The 20,896-nt window shown below is 41.5% G+C and overlaps 1 protein-coding gene across 2 annotated transcripts in view; it reads left to right on the top strand.

Annotated features, from left to right (window-relative positions):
- trappc9 (trafficking protein particle complex subunit 9) overlaps positions 1 to 20,896 on the top strand; it is a 257,722-nt gene that overhangs the window by 83,222 nt on the left and 153,604 nt on the right. For both annotated transcript variants that reach the window (XM_030412357.1, XM_030412356.1), the window contains 2 exons: positions 4,097 to 4,249; positions 17,807 to 17,925. In XM_030412357.1, the coding sequence (XP_030268217.1) occupies positions 4,097 to 4,249; positions 17,807 to 17,925 (272 nt within the window). The remainder of the gene's footprint in view (positions 1 to 4,096; positions 4,250 to 17,806; positions 17,926 to 20,896) is intronic.

The following is a 20,896-nucleotide window of genomic DNA, read 5'->3' as shown; positions in this document are numbered from 1 at the left end:
TAAAATCAGAGTAAGCTACATTAGGAGATATGAGAACAGATAAAATAAAGATTATGTTTCTTGAATAATAAACAAGATAAGACAATATGACGACTTAAATTTTACTATGGTGCTTCTGTCTATTGCCTTTCAGCAACTTGCAACAAAATCAAATCAATACTGAAGCAAATAAATGGCTAAAATAAAATATCAGTTTATGTAAAATATCATTTTTTTTATTACAAATTACTTGTATTTTAATTAAGTACATTTTGTCATATAGGTATTTGTGTTTTATTTGGATATATGTGAAATTGAAGTATCTGTTATCTGTTACTGTAGAATATGATTTTATTGTACTTGTGACCATCTGTGATTGTCGAGTAAGGCATTTTTAATTGTTTAAATTCTTTAGGTGATAATCAATTAATAATTAATCATTAACATCCCTAATGACATGCTAGTAAGTAAGAACTAGGTTTATTTTGGTCTTTGGTGTAAAGATACTCAAATACCTGCAAAAAAAAGCTGAGCTTTGTGTTTGGTGCTGACAAGCAAAGTTAGCATGCCAACATACAAAACTCATGAACATTGTAAAACTGATACCTGCTTAACATAAGCATGTTGGCATTTGCATAGAAAGCATGATAACATGCTTTTTCTCAAAGTTCCACCATTAAGAACGGCCTCACAGCGCTGCTACCTATAGACAGACTCTGCAGATCTTGTTTAGATGTTTTTTCAACAATCAGTGAGCATAAAGAATTTTTTTATTTTGATTGTTTCCAAGTGATAACATTCATACTCTGGGTACCTGTAAGTCCTGTGGCTATGCTCTGTCTGCAAGCCTGATCACTAAGCAGGAGATCATTAATGACACCGACAGAAGCTGTTGTGTTGCACTACAGCACCATGGTGACAGGACTTGCCGTCCCTGGTCATCATATTACCTCGTTGCCACCCACCTGTGCCTCCTTAGTTATAACCTGGCAATGGCTTTAGACAGGCCATAGTTGAGAGGGCCTCTCTGAAGCCTGCTGCCTTTTCTGTGGGAGCTGAATGAATAAAAGATATAGAGTCACAGTAAGAAGACAATCTGAGGCGAAAAGAAAAACAAAGCATTACTCTTCTTGCCCCAGCTTCAGCCATCCTGACACCTGAGATAGGAGCTCAGTTTTTCAAAAGCAAGTCTTTATTCATAAAAAACTTTATTAATAACAAAAACAAAGTCTTAATACAATAATATGTTGTTTTATATTTGAATAAGAGTAAACTGAGTTGTCTCTGAATTGCATTGCAAGTAAGCTGCCATCATACATTTTTTTTTTTATCAATGCTACTAACCTTATTCTTCTGTGGATATTTATATCAACTCAGATCAGTTGTCCTCTAAAACACTTTTAACGCAGAGCGAAGCATCTCCGCCGTACCGCCTTGTAATTCACACAGAAAGCCAGCGCTGCGGCTCCTAAAGAGGCGTGCCGGTACACGTCATGTTGATGACATAGGTGTTTCCCAGGTGTCAATCTAAACCCGCGGACAGTTTACAATCATATGGATGCTGCTATAATGTGTTGTGATTGAGATCCTGACCCACCAAACATCCTGAAAAGTGACAAAGTTAGGTTTTCCCGCTAAATTACATAATTTCATAATCGCCATCAGTAAACAGGACGCTGTCTGACTCACTCGTGGGGACGGAGGCCGTTTTCTGGGGGAAGGTTTACTGAAGTCTCGGTCCAGAGGGCTGACGGTCGCGGTGATTTATTTTCATCACAAACACTCGGTGAGTTAAAGATTTTTGCCGGTGACAGATGCTGTTTTTCGGGCAGAAATGTAACGAAAAGTCGGTAGGACAGGCGGAAGGACAGACTCTTCTCCACGTACAGCTGTGGTGTTTTTTTCCTCATATAAGTTGCCAACGACAGTTACAGTTACAGTTACTTTTGTTCGGTCCTGTAATGTTGCTTTGTGGGACATTTCTCTGTATTTAGTTGAGTGAAGGACCTGTGCAGTTATCAGACTGCACGACCGACACGCCCCCGCTCTGCACCTCCGGATTATCCATTCACACTGGGGTGGTTCACCAATAATGCAGCCTGATACTACCTCCAGAGGCGTATCAGCGCCGGAGCGAAATTTCACCCCTCTCCGCATATGAAACTTTCACACAGAGGAGGATGCAGATTGACACAGGATCCCCGCATGCAAACAGCAGTGTGAATGGGGCTATTGCCTCTAGTGACTTAAGTCAGCGTTGGTTGGATCTGAAGATTACAAGTAGGCAAAAGGAAGAGAAGTTGAAATCAGAAAGAAGTGGTCTTGCAGACATGTAGCCTGCATCTCTGCTTGAATATAAAGGCTACAGTATCCAAATCTGTTTAATACAGCCAAATCTAAAACTGAACTGCAGGTTTGCATTCTGGGTTATATGGGCACCAGGTTTCACAAAGAAGAATGAGTGGAATAAAGCAGGTATCTCTGGATGCCTGTGCCATGCTTAATCAGTGGAGTAGTCTTAATGTCATACTTTATGAGTTAAAGTGTAGGAAACCCTTTTAACTACAGAAAAAAACACAAATTAACAATGAATACTATCATAGGCTTGATGTACGAAAAATATGAACTGTGTCAGTCATTGGGTTTTGTTAATTATTTTCCATGGCCATCTTTGTATTGTTTTCCCAAACGTAATTTGTGCACCTGAGGGTATGACAGGGAGGATGTCAGATGTTTCTCTTTGTGCCAGTCCACCTTTATGCTAAGCAGTGCTTTCTCTTGACACTGTAATGATTGCTTTGATTGTATACATCCAAGTCCTTTGTTTCTAAATTACATTTTGACTTGATGCGAAATTGAATGCTTAGTGGCTCCTTGATTTTTATTATTTCAGCACAGAGTTTCAGAGTATTTCAGTATTTTCCTGTTTTTTTAATTGTGTCGATGTTCCTGATTAGTCTTTTGTACATACCTTGCAGCTCTACCGCAATTTCCCAGGACTTTTTCCAACAGATGGATTATTGAAGTTGAAAGAGAAGCAGAGGAGTCAAAGCCAGAGAGGATGAAAATCTGAAACCCTAGCCTAAGTGTTCAGGACATTGTTAAAAATAGAGGTTATTTCATATCTCCTATAGAGTGTCACTGACGTGATCTCCATATTGTATTTTCAAGATTACGGATGTCTCTGTCTGATACTTTATATAAGGCATGAAAAATTTGACAGTCTTACGGCTACCATTTCTTGTGACTTGTAGTCTAGTAGTGCGATAACACCATCCACAACCCTGGCTGTCTACCTACTCAATTACAAGCCCTGGTGTTGCATATTTAACTTGTTTTTTCTTCCCAATCCTTTTCCTCTAAATCATTTTCCCACTGCCTTACACCCTGTCCCCATTCTCCTTTTTTCCTCTTTTAATTCACAGCAAGGAGCTCTGAGTTTATGAATTTTTAAAGTGGAACGTTATTCACAAAATCTTTATTTAATGCTGCCTACATTCAGATCCTCTTAGAGGATTTTTAAGGCTTCAGTTCTGAATCAAGCAGGGACGTGTAAACTGTTGTTTTTACAGTGAACTTGCATTGCCTCTTCTGCTGTGTTCCTGTTCAAATCAGCCTGCTTGCTGTTACTGCAATCCCCAGGAGCAGGAATGGCTCACCTGTATAGACAGAGCACATGCTTTATTCAGGTGATGTATCATTCATTTGATGCTCCTGGCTGAAGTGGATGCAGCTGAGTCATTCGTCTCAGGTAGAAGGGGTTTGGGGCATACATTAGAGAGTTACGTCTAGTGACGAGCAGCCGAAGGACTCGCAGGTAAGGGACCAATCAGCAGCTTTGTTGCACTTGAAAGCTTATTGCAAAAAACCCATCATCATTCCTCACATCTCCTTTTGCACAAACGGTAACCAACAACTCAGGATAATAGCTTATGTGTGCAAAACCCTTAGGTGGCTACGAGCACAACACTGTAATTTTTTTTTTCTTTGTCCAAATATATTTGCATCTATGTTCCAGCAAGTTTGGCAAGTCTTGCCATCTTTTATCCCAACAGGTATCATCGTGCTCATTTTCTCAGTGTTGAATGTGCCTTTCTCTCCCTTTTTGTGTTTGCAGAGAAAGTGTTTGGGGAGTTTCTGAGCTGGGAGCTGGAGGAGGCTTCGTCTCACCTGCCTCTAAAGCCTGGCCAGGCCGTGACACTGGCTGTCAGTATCAAAGTCAAGCTGGACTTCTCTGGTCAGGAGAGCCTGCTACAGGATCTCAATGATGGTGAGTGGAAATAGACGGGCATCTGTGCAAGATGAATTTAATGCAAAACATCATGATCTTAAGTAGGTCAGATGACAAACAGTTGGTTCACCATTTGACACTGTAAAACTTTTGGATAAATTGCCATGATATTTGGTTACTAAAGACAAATCCTATCGACTTTGCCTCAAGCGCCACCAGCAGTTTGATTCTGGTGGTTCACTGTAGAGTGATGTGATTTGACAACGATTTGAAGCATTGCCATACATTTATTACAGACATACATGTCCCCCTCAGGATGAATTGTAATCACACTGATCAGGCTCCATTATAAGTCAAGATTTGTTTCATTTCCTCAAATGATTTGCTCTAGTCTGACCAAATCTCTACAAAACTGATGACATTTCCATCAGCCTCAGTTGTACTTTGTAATTGTGTTAATTAGCAAATATTTTCATGATAATACTCAAATTACAATGCTGAAAACTGCTGAACGTCAGGATTGCTAGCATGGCTGTAGACTCTTGTTATCTGATGATGTAATATATTAGCTTTATATAATTAATCAGTATTGATTTTTTATTATGTAGTTTTTACCCCTCATCCAATCATACATGTAGTTTAGTTAATTCATGCTGAATCATATTGTATCCCTTCTTCAGGTTTGCACATCCTGCTCATCTTGACAAATCAGTTGCTATGTTGCCATACAGATTTCTTTTTATTGTAGTTCTAATAACCAATTTAGTACAAAGTTAAAAGGTAGTGGCTTTGTAAATTCATTGGACATTAATACATGGATTACTTAGCTAATACGTAAGGGATAATGTATAGAACGGTTGTCATTACCGGGAAAATAAGTCCCGACAGGACGAACCGGTCCCCGACGCGAGGTAGAGGGGTCTGATTCGTCCTGAAGGCGCTTATTTTCCCGATAATGACCGCCGTTCTATACATTATCCCGCTTATTATAGGTTACTTGCTAACGAAAAAAAACTTGACACAGAGTGTCTTTTTACAATTTATTTGTTACCATTCATAGTGTTTTTCAGCAGAGAAATATAGTTTGCCAAACTGACGCCGTTTCGCTTCTCCCTCTTCACTGCTTTCCTCTCTTTTTATTTTCTTGACCGGTGATGACAACTCAGCCTTTTGCCAAGAGTTGAAATCACTGTATTTTCCAAAAATGTTAAAGTTAATGTGAAACTCAATCATACTAGTGGCCTAGGAGTACGTTTTTTCAGATCTGAAGTAGACAACAGATCAGCTGACGTCGCTTAGCGGCCGAACATGCAGGGGTAATAAGTGACTGGACTACTTGCGGATGAAAGGTTTTTGAGCGCAGAGTGCTGCGAAATACGTGAACAGAGGCAAAAAGGCCGGTTGACGACGGTCAAATATGCTTAGCAGCGGTCAACTATACGAAAATAATTAACCGCCAAACATTGGGAAGGCCCATTCAAGTGAATGGAGCGTTCTACAGCATCAAGAAGAGCCGTGTAATAAATAAATATAAACATGAGAATTATTTCTTAGATTAATACAATAGCTAATAGCTAATACTTAACATCATCACAGACTATAGCCTTCAAAACGACCATATAGTCTTATCAAGACCTGTTTGAAACAAAACTGAGCATTCATGCCGTCACAAACGTTTTATTTATGGCTGTTGGAGCAGACTGGATTCACTTAAATGTTTATCATTCTGGCATTTTAGTGACTCTTCCTTGTATCTGCAAATGTTTTCCTTCATTTGTCTTGAGGTGGATTGAATAGGATTGTAATACCATTTTATATATGCCAGGCTGAATCTATGCACTGTTGGATGCAGAAATGTTAGTTCACACTTTAAATCCAAATGTGCCGCTGTACATGAAGCGACTTTGTTGCTGTTATTCAGACTACCTATTTACCATTCAGCATTATTGGAGAGAGGTCCCAAGGTCTCTACACCTCCATTTTTCTTCTAGCCTCTGGCTTCCTCAATTCAACTGTTGGATTTCCTATCTTCTAATTCTTATTCCTGGTTTTCAAAAAAATACTCTGACCTTCTCCCCTACCTCGGAGCTTATTCATTGTGTTCCCTCTCCAGTCATTTTCATAGTTCATGCTCAGCCTCCAATCTTCCTAGTCTTGCTCTCGACCTCTCATCCTCCTTCTCCAGTCTGTGGATTCAGATGACTGAGAAAGTAAATACATACAACTCTATATGTTACTCTCAGTCCCAGTGCTACTCATGAGGTCATTAAAGCAATACCATTTCAAACCAAGGCTGCGCTGATCGGTGATTACAGTAGGAAACAGATCGACTATAGATATGTACTTTATATGACCCCACTTCAGAAAAACCGAACTATCCCTTTAAAAGTGCCTCTTTTGTTGTAAATATGCTTTTACACGAAGGTTTGACTGATAGACATTCACAAAAAAAGCCTAGGTTGCATTTTGGCGAGAGTTTCACTTTAATGAAAACACATTATTAATGTTGTGTTAATATACTGTTGAACTTGCATGAAGCCACTTGTTTTGCTTTGTTTTCAGCCTGTGCTCCTGCATGAGGGAGGATCAGTTCTGCCATCTTTGCTAATTAAACTGTCAAATCTTGATTATATTTAGGCACAAGTGATGCTTCCAGCAACTGTTTAATTGTATTCCATACACACCATATTTGGTCACATTGTACAATTAATGAATTATTGCCTTGTTCGAGGCAGCTGCAGAATAGGCTTTTACCTGAGTAGCCCACCTTGACAGAAATATTCAAAGTAGGGACGACTAGATATTTCCCATTTTTAAAGAATAATTTGACATTTGGGGAAATTCACATATTAGTCGTCTTGCTGAGAGTTGGATAAGAACATTGATACAGCTTTCACATCTGTAGAGCCAGGAGGTGAGTAACTTAGCTTAGCATGAAAACTGTAGGCTGGGAGAAAAACCACTAGCCAGGCTCTCACAGGTAACATATATGCATCCCACCATCTTTAAAGCTACTAATTAACATTGAACCTTGTTTCTTTAATCTGTTAATAATCGGAAAAACAACCAGTGGTGGTTTTCGAAAACAGCTGCCACGTATATTAAGCACTAACTGATTCCCCGTTTCCTGACATTGTACTACTACTGTAAGCCAGGCTAATAAAAAGCAACAATTGTGACTCCTTGCTTCTTAAAAGGTTATTGCAGAAAAGAACTGGAGAATATATTTAATTGAAAGTAGAGAAAAGAACAGCATTAAAGGCTACTGTCGGCGGAATTTTTTTTTTCACTTTTCACCCGACCGGCTGCAGTAAGATTTTGATTTTACCAATGGGCTCTGCTGATGGTAGCGCTGTCATACTGTCAGTCTGATTGGATGAGATAAGCCCGTGTTAGCTGGAGGCAGATGGGTTATCAAAGTTTCTTTTAAAAGTGTCAGTCCTTTCCTAGGACGACTTCCCAGATGGTTCTGTATAACAAATCATCTTGCTGGTTAGGTTAAGTGTGTTTATCTCTCCTAAAACAAAGTTTTGAATGCCTTTGATAATGTATTTGTGAAGCTTAGTGGAATGATGTACCTGCTTGTTATGTTTCAGTATTTTCAGTATTACACTAATTGGTTCTCGTCATATTTTAGATGAGCAAAAACAATCTGAGAAGCATGGTACATGCAATTGTTCAATTTTGTAATTTTCACTCAATAACCTAAGAGACACCACATTTTTACGTAACAAGCATTCCTCCTTATGGCAGTTTATGCATTTTGACACAACTTAGTGGATTTAAGGATTTCTTTGATAGTGTTCCCAACTTCTAGATACAGTTTAACTAAACCATTGTCAACAAATTGTTGGTCTAAACTATACATTTTGTGCCACTGGGTTCCAAATGGTGGATTAAAAAAAATGAAAATAAAGTACTTGCAGTATCGAGGAATGATTGGTTACTGGACTGCATTTACCTAGCACTTGTTTTTAGTGACAGAGCTTCTAACCCTATCTCCAAAGGTAGGAACACACCGGCCCAACCGTTGGACGTCTGAAGCGTTTGGAGAGGCTCGGACGAGATCGGGAACATATATGTTTGGTGTGTTCAGCTGCGTCGGAAGCTTTCGGAGCCGCGCGGACGTTGTCGGATCCGACTAAGCATGCGAAGTCTGAGGAGGAGGGCCGTCGGACGTCTGAGCCATTGGATTCTCTGATTGGTTGTGTGCCAGCTGAATGGCCGTTCTGATTGGCGTTGTGCTGGCGAATCAGCGCGGTGTGTGGGAGGGGCGGAATACTGTGTGCACTTTGTTTTTCTATGTACTCCGTTCTGTCATTCCCCGTTTTCATGTTTTGCAGTACTGGCACGAGACTAGTTGTTATGTCCGTTCAGGACGAATTAATTCTTGTTCGTCTGGTAATGCCTCGCTGCATGTTTAGTATACAGCTGTTTTTATCAGAAATAGTTAAGTTTCGTTTTGATCGAAAGTAAAGAGAGTTGCGTGCACAAGCCTCTCGTTTACAACTCACAACACAAGCGCCACCCGCTTATTGCATCTCGCGCAAGTGCAGAACGTACACGCTACTGTGGAGTAGGCAGCACGTCGAAGCGGTGTGTTCAATGCAACTTTTCTGCCGAACGGGTCAGACAAGAGGCAACGGAGTGGTCGGAGAGTGGTCGGATAAGGCAGTTGGACGTCTGGGCGGTGTGTGGGGGCCTTAAGGGAGCGCCCTGCCACCCTGCAGAGGAAACTCATTTCAGCCGCTTGTATCTGGGATCTTATTCTTTTGGTCATGACCCAAAGTTCATGGCCATAGGTGAGGGTAGGAACGTAGATTGACCGGTAAATCGAGGGCTTCGCCTTTCGACTCAGCTCTCTCTTCACCACGACAGACCGATACAACGCTGCACTGATCCGCCTGTCAACCTCCCGTTCCATCCTTCCCTCACTCGTGAATAAGACCCCAAGATACTTAAACTCCTCCACTTGAGGCACAAACTCTCCCCCAACCTGGAGGGAGCAAGCCACCTTTTTCCGGTCGTGAACCATGGCCTCGGATGTGGAGGTGCTGATTCTCATCCCAGCCGCTTCACACTTGGCTGCAAACCGCCCCAGGAAATGCTGGAGGTCCCGGCTCGAAGGAGCCAACAAGACCACATCATCCGCGAAAAGCAGAGATGAAATCAAGTGGCTCCCGAACCAGACCCCCTCCGGTCTGTGGCAGCGCCTAGAAATTCTGTCCATAAAAATAATGAACAGAACCGGTGACAAAGGGCAGCCCTGCCGGAGTCCAACATGCACTGGGAACAGGTCTGACTTACTGCCGGCAATGCGAACCAAGCTCCTGCTCCGGTCGTACAGGGACCGTACAGCCCTTAACAGAGGGCCTCCGACCCCGTTCTCCCGGAGCACCTCCCACAGAATGCCACGAGGGACACGGTCGAATGCTTTCTCCAAGTCCACAAAACACATGTGGACTGGTTGGGCAAACTCCCATGAACCCTCGAGCACCCTGCGGAGGGTATAGAGCTGGTCCAGTGTTCCGCGGCGCGGACGAAAACCGCATTGTTCCTCCTGAATCCGAGGTTTCACTATCGGCCGAATTCTCCTCTCCAGTACCCTGGAATAGACTTGGAGTGTGATCCCCTGATGGTTGGAACACACCCTCCGGTCCCCCTTTTTGAATAGGGGGACCGCCACCCCGGTCTGCCAGTCCAGAGGCACTGTCCCCCACGCGATGCTGCAGAGACGTGTCAACCAAGACAGCCCCACAACATCCAGAGACTTGAGGTACTCAGGCTCTCACCGTGGGCAACTCCAGAGTAGAAGAGAGTCCAGCCTCTCTCAAGGAGTTGGGTTCCAGAGCCCGACTATTTCCAGCTGGTACCGCTCAACCTCCTGCACCAGCTCAGGCTCTTTACCCCCCAGTGATGTGACATTCCATGTCCCCATGGCTAGAGTCATCGACCGGGGATTGGGTCGCCGGGGCCCCCGCCCACCACTGCCACCCACATCACATTGCACCGGCCCCTTCTGAACCCTCCTGCGAGTGGTGAGCCCACTGGAGGGTGGGCCCACGTCGCTCCTTCGGGCTGTGCCCGGCCGGGTCCCGTGGTCAAAGACCCGGCCACCAGGCGCTCGCCTGCGAGCCCCAACCCCAGGCCTGGCTCCAGGGTGGGGCCCTGGTGACGCCAATCAGGGCGACGTAAACGTCCTCGTTGTTCTGTCTGTCATTAGGGGCTTTTGAACCGATCTTAGTCTGACCCATCACCTAGGACCTGTTTGCCTTGGGAGACCCTACCAGGGGCATTAAGCCCCGGACAACATAGCTCCTAGGATCATTCGGGCGCTCAAACCCCTCCACCACGATAAGGTGCTGGTTCAAGGTACAATCATCAACCTTTAATTCCACCATGTAGTACTCGCCAAGCCTAACATAACACAAGCTATCTTGCTTTCATCAAACCTGCGGTCATTATTTACCTGTATTCTTGGCTAGTAATTTGAGTCTAATGAGAGACAACGACAGGAAGGGGGATATCAGCCACTGTCTACCCTTCTGACCGGTGAGTGCGGAGGGATGGTCAAAGTTACACACGTCAAAGCGAGTGATGTGACTGCATTTGTGCACGCTGCGCACCATGGCAACAGTTGAAGCTTTGTAGCATTGAAGTCAGCAAATCTATACTGTTCATATCTATCCACGATCTCTGATGATAGTGCAAGCAGAGGATTAGGTTAGCATATAAATTAGATTTTTTATATTTCTTTTCGCGTATAGATTAAACAAATGAGATATAACATGTTAAATAGCAACATTTAGAGGTGGTGGTAGGTGGATTTTCAAAACTTAGAACATGGCCAGTCTAGCTGTTTGACCTACAGTACTCTGGCCATTATGCTAAGCTAAGATGAAATAAACTAGACATGACAACTGCACCAAATACTGATGTCGAATGACCACTTTTTGCTGTACACCTCCAAGATTCTGGCCCTTTTTCTGTTTGCATAATCAGCATGAATTGTCCTTGGTAGCATCGGGTAGCTCAGCACAATCAGTACTGGAACAAATAGTGGTCATAAAAACTGAAGTAGCATAACATAAGCTGCTCCCACCTAATATGAAAAAATGAGAAAAATGATGAATATGTACAGTTGCGGCTAAAAGTTTACATACACCTGTAAAAGAAAATATATGTCATGGCAGACTTAAGTCCCAGTGGTTTCTACGGCTCCCATTTTACTTTCATGGAATGAGAGGAACACATATTCCCTTGTCACAAAAAATAAAAAAGAACAAATGAAATCTGGCTCAATCAGAATATATTATGGGTCTTCTGAAAATGTGACCAAATCTGTTGGCTCCAAAACATACATACAGCCACTTGAACAATCAAGTTAGGTGATTATAGAAATTGGTGTGGATCATTTTTTCTTTGTAGCAAGGCCTCTTAATATCTTCTGAGACATAGCCAAGTGTATTTTGCATCAATATGAGCTGAGAGGCTGCCGTACAAAAAAAGAAATCCTTGCTCCAGACGTGACTGAAGATTGCTACTGATCACATGGAAAAAGAAAAAGTATTCTGTGGTCAGATGTGACAAAAATTTAGTTGTTTGGCCACAATGAGCAGAAATATGTTTGGAGGAGGGAAGGTGGGGCCTTTAACCCCAAGCACGTCAGACCTAGTGTCAAGAATGGTGCTGTTAGTATTATGTTTTGGGGCTGTTTTGCTGCCTACTGTTGATCTACTGCTTTAAAGAAAGTAAATTGAATAAAAAAGTAGGAGGACTATCTCCAAATATTTCAGGTAAACCTAAAGTTGTCAGCCAGAAGATTTGGTGCAGTTTGGTGTTCCAACAGGACATTGATCCTGAACACACATCAAAAGGTTCATGCTAAAGGAATGACTAAATCAGGCTAGAATTTAGGTTTTGGAATGGCCTTCCCAAATTCTTGACTTGAACCCCATCAAGAGCATGTCGGCTGTGCTGATGAAACAAGTCTGTGCCAGGAAGCCAACAATTTTAGTTGAACTTCACCAATTCTGTCAAGAGGAGTGGTTAAAATTCAGCCAGAGGCTTGAGGAAGCCCATCAAAAGCACCTAATTGAGCTGAAAATGGCCAAGGCTCATTTTACCAAACATTAGAATTATTGTACGTTTATTTGTGGGCCAGTAGATTTGGTCAAATTTTCAGAAAACAAATTCAGATTTGAAGCAAATTATTGAAATTATTGGAACTGAAGCCTATCATGATATACATGTTCTTTCCAAGTGTATGACAACTCTTGACCACTACTATAGATGACTACAAAGGTGGATATGAGTAATTTTTCCACTTTGCCTAGGTGAAAAGTTCTATTCTCTTTCTGTGTCTTTTTTCCACTTTCACCCTTCTCCACAGCCTGAGGATAAATGATAGCTCACAGCTTGGGTAGTGTGTGTCAGAATCTGTCTGATGTGTATGCTGCTGGTATTGTGTTAACATCAGCACTTCTCTGCACTAAATATAACCCTACACTCAGATGTCTAGCAGCCCTCATATGACCAAAGTTTAGTTTTCACTGTTTGTCATCCTGTGCTAAAGGTGGGAATTAGTTTTTGCCTGATAACAGCTGTCAGAGTCTTCAAAGTAATTTATCATCAGCGGAATCTTTCACTAAGTGTGTGCTTTTTATTGATCGCCTGTTTTTACATGCACGTTGTGAAGACAGTCAATCCATCAGCTTTTAACTGTGATCTTGCCTGGCAGCGCTGCACTCGATGTCCTTTGTGTTTCAGCTGAGGCAGAAGGGGCGAAGCAGACAAGGCCAAAGAAAACAGTAGAGGGGGAACATTCAAAACATGCCGAGCCTCATTGATTTACCCTCAGACGAGTTTATCCCTCACATTGAGTCTGGCTCGAGACGACAACACCATAACTCAGGATCAGATGGGAGTGATGTCATTGCTCACGACTAATGGGCCTTGACTTACAGCAAGCTTTATCGTTTTAAACGGTGTGAGTGGTGTACCTAATGACAATGCGACCGCTTACATTAATGTGATGGTCTTTGAAAATTGCTCCTTATACCACAGTAAATGTCTACATCAGGAACAAAGTAAGAAACATAAGAAATACATCCAATCAACAACATGAATTAAAGGACTTAAATGGAGACAAAGATGTTTTCAGAAGCTCTGTTGAAATTAGTAAGGGGGAGGGAGGTGCTGTCTCAGTGTTTTCTCTTTGTCCTTAGTTGACATCAGTGAGAAAACTGCTGTCCTACTTGTATAGTTACTTTTTAATTAATTATCTTTCAAGTAACACCTGCAGACTTACCCCAAAGAATCATTTTTAAAGTAATAACCTGCGACATGTTCATTTAAGGTTTCCATTTCATCCCCCCCTTTTGTCAATTGCTGCAGCAGTAATTCAACTGATACCCAATTCTAGAAAGCTTTTTACTTGCTGTTCTAAATACCAGGGAGTCTGGTTAGATTTTTGTTGAAAAAAAAATCCAAGAAGAAAGTACTGACTGGTACAAACCTATCCACTTGTTTGGTTCTGACCAAAATAAATCTGTAGTACTAAGTGTTGAAGCAGTCTTGTCAATCAAGTTTTGAAAAATGGCATTGATTCTCTGGTCAGATTAGTAATCCTGTTTACAGATTCTTTGATCCAAAACTTCTTGGTGAAAATCAAAGACCATCTTTGCACCCAGTTCTTTTGTGCGTCTTGGCTAGATTGGAAAGCAAGATTTAAATGAGTCAGAGAAGCATCCAGTACAAATTGAATTCCAATTGCTTAAAACATCTCACATCTCACCTCTCCCCTTCCGAGTAGCAAATACGACTGGAAAGCTCTGTTTTGGAAGCTCCAATATATCCAACTTGGTCACTAATAAATATTGAAGTGGCTGAAAATAAAACATATATTGAGGCCCCAGAAAGGACATGGTTTGGACAACGCATCATGCAGTTCTTTTCTAGCATAACCCACCAAACCTGTCGTGACGTGCCAGATGGTTTGTTACACAAAACCATACTGGAAGTCATCTGTGGACACTGTTTGGACCAATGGACCATATTTAACTGGCTAGCAAAACTGTGATTGTTGCCTTACTGACCCAGATTTTCATGCAGCTACAGAGAGGCGCTTATGTGGCTAAATGTTAACTTGGATTTTATCTGTTCATGTTTGTATTTCCCAAAGATAACAATGAGTAAGTAAGTAAAAGTAACAAACGGATGATCTTCTTTTGCTTCCAGTTTTCCAGTTTGTTGGACAGAAAAAAAGGAGCACTGAGTGGTGATAACCATTATGGGTGAACAGCCAAAGATAAGAGAGCAACCGACAGAAACCTGAGTAAACCTAATTATCAGAAAATCAAAGGAAGAAGACCACAGAATGGGTAACGATGTTTGACAGGTTATCTCTCAGCTTGACAGTTCACAAACAGCAACACAGTGACTGCTTATCGCAAGTGATTTTAGTGGTGGAAATGGTCTGTCTGTGGAAGTACTAAGTACTTTATGTTATTGATTTCATGGGGAACAAAACATTGGCAGCCACAAAACGAAAAGGTCTGTAGGAGAAAATTGATCGCTGTTGACTGAAGTTAAACACCATGTGGATCTCTGCATGTCAGACAATTGATACTGCTGTCAAAACAAAGTAGATGTTTGTATACAATTTACATTCGAGTTTAATGGAGCATCCAAGCACACTGTACGGCCTTTATATAAAGACAAATATAATTTGCTCGGATCTCTTTACATCAGCTCATAATACATCTCTTTTCCTCTCCCTCACTCTGTAAGACTGATAGAAGCATAATGGTGTTCTCAGAGTTTCAGTGCTGCGTGTAAGCTCAGAATAACAGTGTGTTTATGAATAAAGCACTGTAAATTTGAATTGTAATATCTGTTTTCTGCCATTGTTTGAATTGGATTAATGGCAAATTTTATGTCCAGAAATACCACAAAGCTTCAGTATCAGTCAAAATGTTTTTACAGTACTCACAGTTATAAAACATTACATTGTCCATGTTTAGTTCATGTGGATTCATTCTTAATGTTTACACTGTAACAAATAACTTTTTCCATATTCATTAGATATACCCATTTTCCAGGAAAAAGGCTTGTAAGTGTGAGCGTGATTTTCGCTTCAGAGATTCACAGTATCTCATGAACCTTCCGCTCTGTGCTAATAATGTTATAATTATACCAGAGGTGACACTCCCAGTCTTTGGTGTTCTACCTAAATCCAGACAGCCAGGCAGCCACTGAAACAAATGCTGAGTTCAGCCGATTTTCCCCGAGGTCCTTAGACAGAGAACTAGACGGATACTGATTGGAAGGAGGGGTAAAGGAGAGAATGACTGTGAGCAGTGCCACTGTCAATCACACCACACATTACTCACACAGTCTCTGTGCCACAGGACATAGCAAGTCATGTGTACCTCCTCAAACAGACAGTGTGCTATAAACAAGGAAACAGTTTATAAAGAATGTAATCTCCGTTTCCTCTTCTGCCAGATGCATTTCTTTAACAGTTTAACAGAAGGGTGTAGAGAATGAGGCCATAATGAGAGGAGATTGCTCACACCAATGCAGTGACAGCAATCATTAGGAACAAATTTCCATAAAACTTTTTGCTTTTGTTTTTCGTAGGCAGTATGGTGTCACACAAATTAGCACTGTTGCCTCAGGGCAAGAATCCTGGTTGGAATCCTGGCTGGGGCACAGCCTTTCTTTGTAGGGTTTGCATGTTCTCCCTGTACTTGGGTGGCCTTCGTTTGGGTGCTTCGCTTTCAGTTTCACCTAATGTATAAGGTATCAATAGAGCTGTCATGTATTCATCAATCAGTTAGCTAACTTATTTTGAGCTCACTTTCTGTGGTGCACTGAATACGTCTGAAATCTAAAATCTGTCAAAAAAGTGACTTTTTTATGTACTTTAGGGTATTCCTGGATTAGTTGTTTCCCTTACACTGACACACCTTAATCAAATGATCAGGTCGTCATCAAGCTCTGCTGAAGCCTGATAGTCACCCATTCATTTGTGAGGGCTGGGGAAACTTTAAACATGTTGGGCAGGGGGCCTCAATAACCAGGACTTAAAAACACGGATCTAGACCCAAACAGGAGCAATGATGCTCGACATGGTGACAGATCTATCAGAAGGTTGGGCTGCCAGTTTTGTTGTATATTGTGTGACACAGCAGCAAGTCTACCCATGTTAACCAAATATGTCCTCAAACCTTTCACTCGCTGTAGCTATATTACATTCATCAATGAGTTGGCAAATTTGGTTTTGCAAACATCCCGTGGAACACGTTGTATACCGTCTCTCTGAAGTCCTAATTTTTCAACACACTCGAGGCATATTCCAGCCTGAAATAAGGGAGGGAGGAGTTCTCACAAACACATCAGAGATCTAGTCATTCCCACAGAAATGAATGGACTGTCGAGCGTATTCGACAGTCTTCAGCTTATGCTGATTTACCTGCAGTCATGGTAAATTTAGCATAATCCACAGTTTCACAGCATTAATTCTGTCAGTACATCCATATATTCATTCCACACACACCAGTCTGTGGCTCTGACTCCTTCTTTTTTACCAGTATTAGTCTTCTTATTGGCTCTATTTTGCCAGTCTTGCATGTGGTTGTTACAGAGTTTGATAGTAAGTGAGTATGTCCATCTGTCTGCCGTGAACCCCAATTGCCTGAGCTGCTGCAAAGGCCTGTAATTTCCTCTCTCTTTGGGGAAATTGCAGGGCTTTGCATTCTACTGACGTCAGAGAGCGATATGATTCGTTTGACGTCAGAGCGTGGGCTCTGGGCGTCATTTTTGAGTATTGTCTGAGTGGGTTTAAAGCGGCAGCCCCTGTGGTGGTTCCTAATGCAGCTGCTGATAGTGCAGCTGTTCCTGTGTCCACACTGACTCTCTCAAGGTCATGAATATAAAATCATGAGTTTATTCTTCACATGCTTGTTGTAGCACCATGAACATTGCCATCTCAGATTTTGTATAATTTTAAAATATTGAAAACTCAAATGGCTTTAGGGCAAATAAGTATAAAAAGTGGGAAATAAGTATAGTTGTGTGACAACAATTGACATTGAACAATTATACATGAGACACGTGTTATAAGTTAGAAGGGTTAGAAGCCAATATATTGTCAAATAAAAGCCCTAATATTCAAGCAGCCACAGGACATATTGTTTTTTGACGTATGTGGTGTGATCACATACTAAATAATTGGCTTCCTAACTAAATTAACCTGCCTCAAGCCTTACCTCTGATCAAAAGCAACAGGTCTGGGCCTGTTTCCTGTGGATAGTCAAGTAATTGTAAGGAGCATGGCCCCTCTGGGAAATCTTTCACAACAAGAGATAGATGAGGGAAAGTGAGCACATTAAAAAGTGGAAAAAGTCGTTAAAACACTTCATCACAAAATAGCTCCTGTAGAACCTTGTAATACATCATGGAGTGTCTAGTGGTGTTAATCATGTGAGACCGTTTGCCCTGTTGCTCCGCTTGCCACTGTGTAATGGGCATCGTCTCTGTACCCTGTGCTTTTTGTGTGCTGACTGTGTGGTGCCCATTGTGTCTTTTCAGATGGGATCAGTGTGACAGGCCTGCCAATTTCTAGCCCACTGCGCCAAGTCCTCAAACCCAGGTCCGAGACCAAGCCTGTCAGCAGTGAGTCCGGCAAGGCAGAGTACAGCCATGTTAAGGTGAATAAACAATAACAATTCTTGTTTTGCTCAGTCCTGCACTAAGGTGGAAGCAGTTGTGTTCTCTATTTATTGTTTCTCGTCTTGTAGCACAAGTTTAAGAAAAGTGCATTTTTACCCTGGTTTCTGCAGATAATGAACATTGCAGGTTAGTATATGTATCCCGCTCTCTGTTGCCCTTTTTCTTTCTCTCTTCATGCCAAATGCACTGTCTACAATGTGGGCATGTCATTGCAAAAGTTGAGGTAAATTCTACAGAGACAGAAGGAACATTGAGCTTATTTGGCTGGTGTCAAACCTTGGCTGTAGACGCACTCTGCTCTTTGAATCAGGACTCGGAGCTCCAGCATAGACATAGATCTGAGATGAAACTGTTTACATGGTTTTGAGTGAAACTGCTAAGAGAGCTAAGAGGAAAAATAGATAAATAGATAGTGTGACAAGGAAGGAACAGAGGCAAGTGGAAGACATGTGGAATGAGAACACACTACACTGGGCTGATCAGCAAGGGAGAGGGTTGAGGAACTCTGGATATCAGAGAGATATAAATGGGTTGACTGACCGAGTGTACCTGCTGAGGGTCATCTGCACAACAGTCATACCACCTGCAAATTTGGTGGCCACATTGCCCTGCCACTTAAAACAAAAAAAACATCTCTCCTCTGTGAATCACCAGGAGAAACAACAACATTGATATCTGATGTTCTGATATGCTTCCAACAAAGTAAACTTTTCTGACTTCTTCGTAAATACACACAGTTGTCAAACACGTTCATCATGTGTTAATTAGGCATCAATACACAGACACCAAGAGCACAGATTTATCAAGATTTAAGCACACAAATGTGCGACTTTCCGTTTAATTTATACTCAAAAATACTGCTATGGTTCAATGTAAAATTAAAGCTGTAAGCAGCGATGAATGGGCCCTTGCAGTCCACACGCGTCTAGGAATGCTGCTGTCAGGCCGTGTACCCGGCCCATTGCCTGATTATTGTGTACGCATCTGTTAACTGTCCGTGTTTCGGACAGCGCAGGAAGGGGTTAAATGTCATTTCATGTGTCCAAAATGTGGCGCTATGACTATGTCTGTATATCGGATTCTTATCAAATGTGAAGTTTGGTCCAGATAGGAATGAGGAAGTTGTTGCTTTATGATTTGGTGGCCTGCTTGTGCCGGTATCAAATAATGTACGCTGAAGTCAGAAGAACTCCCTGCAATCTATAAAAAAACAAAATAGACTGCAGGTGAAAGATCCCTAAACAAATTTGTGGTCAGTTGTGTTTTGATTATTGATTTGCCGCAGCGCTGTTGCTAAGGTGTGCACACCTTTTAGTTGCATGTCATCTTGTAGCGTATGATATGGAGGAAAAAACCTGTAAATGTCATGTAAATAGGATGTTTGTCTGAATTCCTGTGTCCAGTAGGTTGCACTATGTATACGGAACAGTATTGATACATGGAGGTATTCAGGGCACGGAAACGGATCAAAATGGGGATGAAATGGGAACTTTGAATCGTAATGGTTGACTTCCTGTTGGAGTGACAGTTTGGTATTGTGGATGTTTTTTGTGCGTCTGGTCATGATACGTATGCATACTGAAAGTCATTCATGTATATGCATGTAGGTTGCATGTAGGATTTTTAATATTCCAGGGGGCGCTATAGAGTCCCTGGTAGCACCTTTCATCAGCTTTGTTCTTAAACTGTAAGACTATTTGCTCGCACAGTTGTTCACAAAGTGGTGAATCCGATCACCCCGTCCTTACTTGTGAACAGCTGCGCCTTTCGGGGATGCTCCTTTTATACCAAATCATGGCACTCACCTGTTTCCAATTAACCTGTTCACCTGTGGAATGTTCCAAACAGGTGTTTTTTAAGCATTCCTCAACTTTCCCAGTCTTTTGTTGCCGCTGTCCAGCTATTTTGGAACGTGTTGCAGGCATCAAATTTAAAATGAGTGAATATTTGCAAAGAAACTAAGAAGTTTATCAGTTTAAACATTAAATATCTTGTCTTTGTAGTGTATTCAGTTGAATTTAAGTAGAAAAGGATTTACAAATCATTGTATTCTGTTTTTATTTACGTTTTACACAGCGTCCCAACTTCATTGGAATTGGGGTTTGTACTTTCATATGTCTTTGTGAATTTAGCTGCCAGCAAAATATTTGAAAATCTTCTTTTTAACAATCAAAGTGACATTGGGAAGCATTGTGCAGGTATTTTGGAAACCTTTTGCTTGTGAATATAATGGGACAAAGGTATTGACAGAAATTTGAAAACATCTCCAGGTCATTTTAAATGGCACTTTGAAGATGTCCCTTTTATTGTTGTCACAATACTGGAAGTTCTAACTGATCAGAACTGAACACTGTAGATGAGCAGGATTAAAAAGCTGTTACTTTAAAAACAGGAAGTCAATCAGGCAGCAATCCAAAATAGGCTAGAAAATAAAACACAAGCAAGGATCTAAGAACCAGAAACACTGAACTATAGGAACGACGACTGGAACGCTTGACTTATTGGCAAAGAGGGACTGACACAACTGGGAGCACAAAGACTAAATACACATCAGCAAAGTGAAACAAAGAAAACCCTGTTCCATACCATGGCACAACAGCATTCAAGTTTATGTACTTCTGATGGAGGCAGGGCTATGCGGGCACAGCAACATTATGAGTGTGTGTGTGTGTGTGTGTGTGTGTGTGTGTGTGTGTGTGTGTATGTGTGTTTTAACTAATAGGAATAGTAAAGAGAGAAGGCACAGCTTCTACTGAGATATCAATGACTGTGAGATGTATGTATTGTAAAAAAAAAATTAGTAAAAAAATTAGTTTAGAGTTTACCATCATACTGCACAAAAACACTGCAGGCAAAAATCCGATCCTTTGGCTGTATTGCATAACTGGTTTGATATCCAGTACCTATGCAGTAAAAGGAAAACCATTCCTTATTAAAGGTATGCTTGGC

This window comes from Sparus aurata, chromosome 3 (assembly GCF_900880675.1).
Source record: "Sparus aurata chromosome 3, fSpaAur1.1, whole genome shotgun sequence".
Lineage (NCBI taxonomy): Eukaryota > Metazoa > Chordata > Actinopteri > Spariformes > Sparidae > Sparus > Sparus aurata.
The sequence above is the reverse complement of the archived record's forward strand: the minus strand, read 5'-3'. Positions and strand labels throughout refer to the sequence as shown.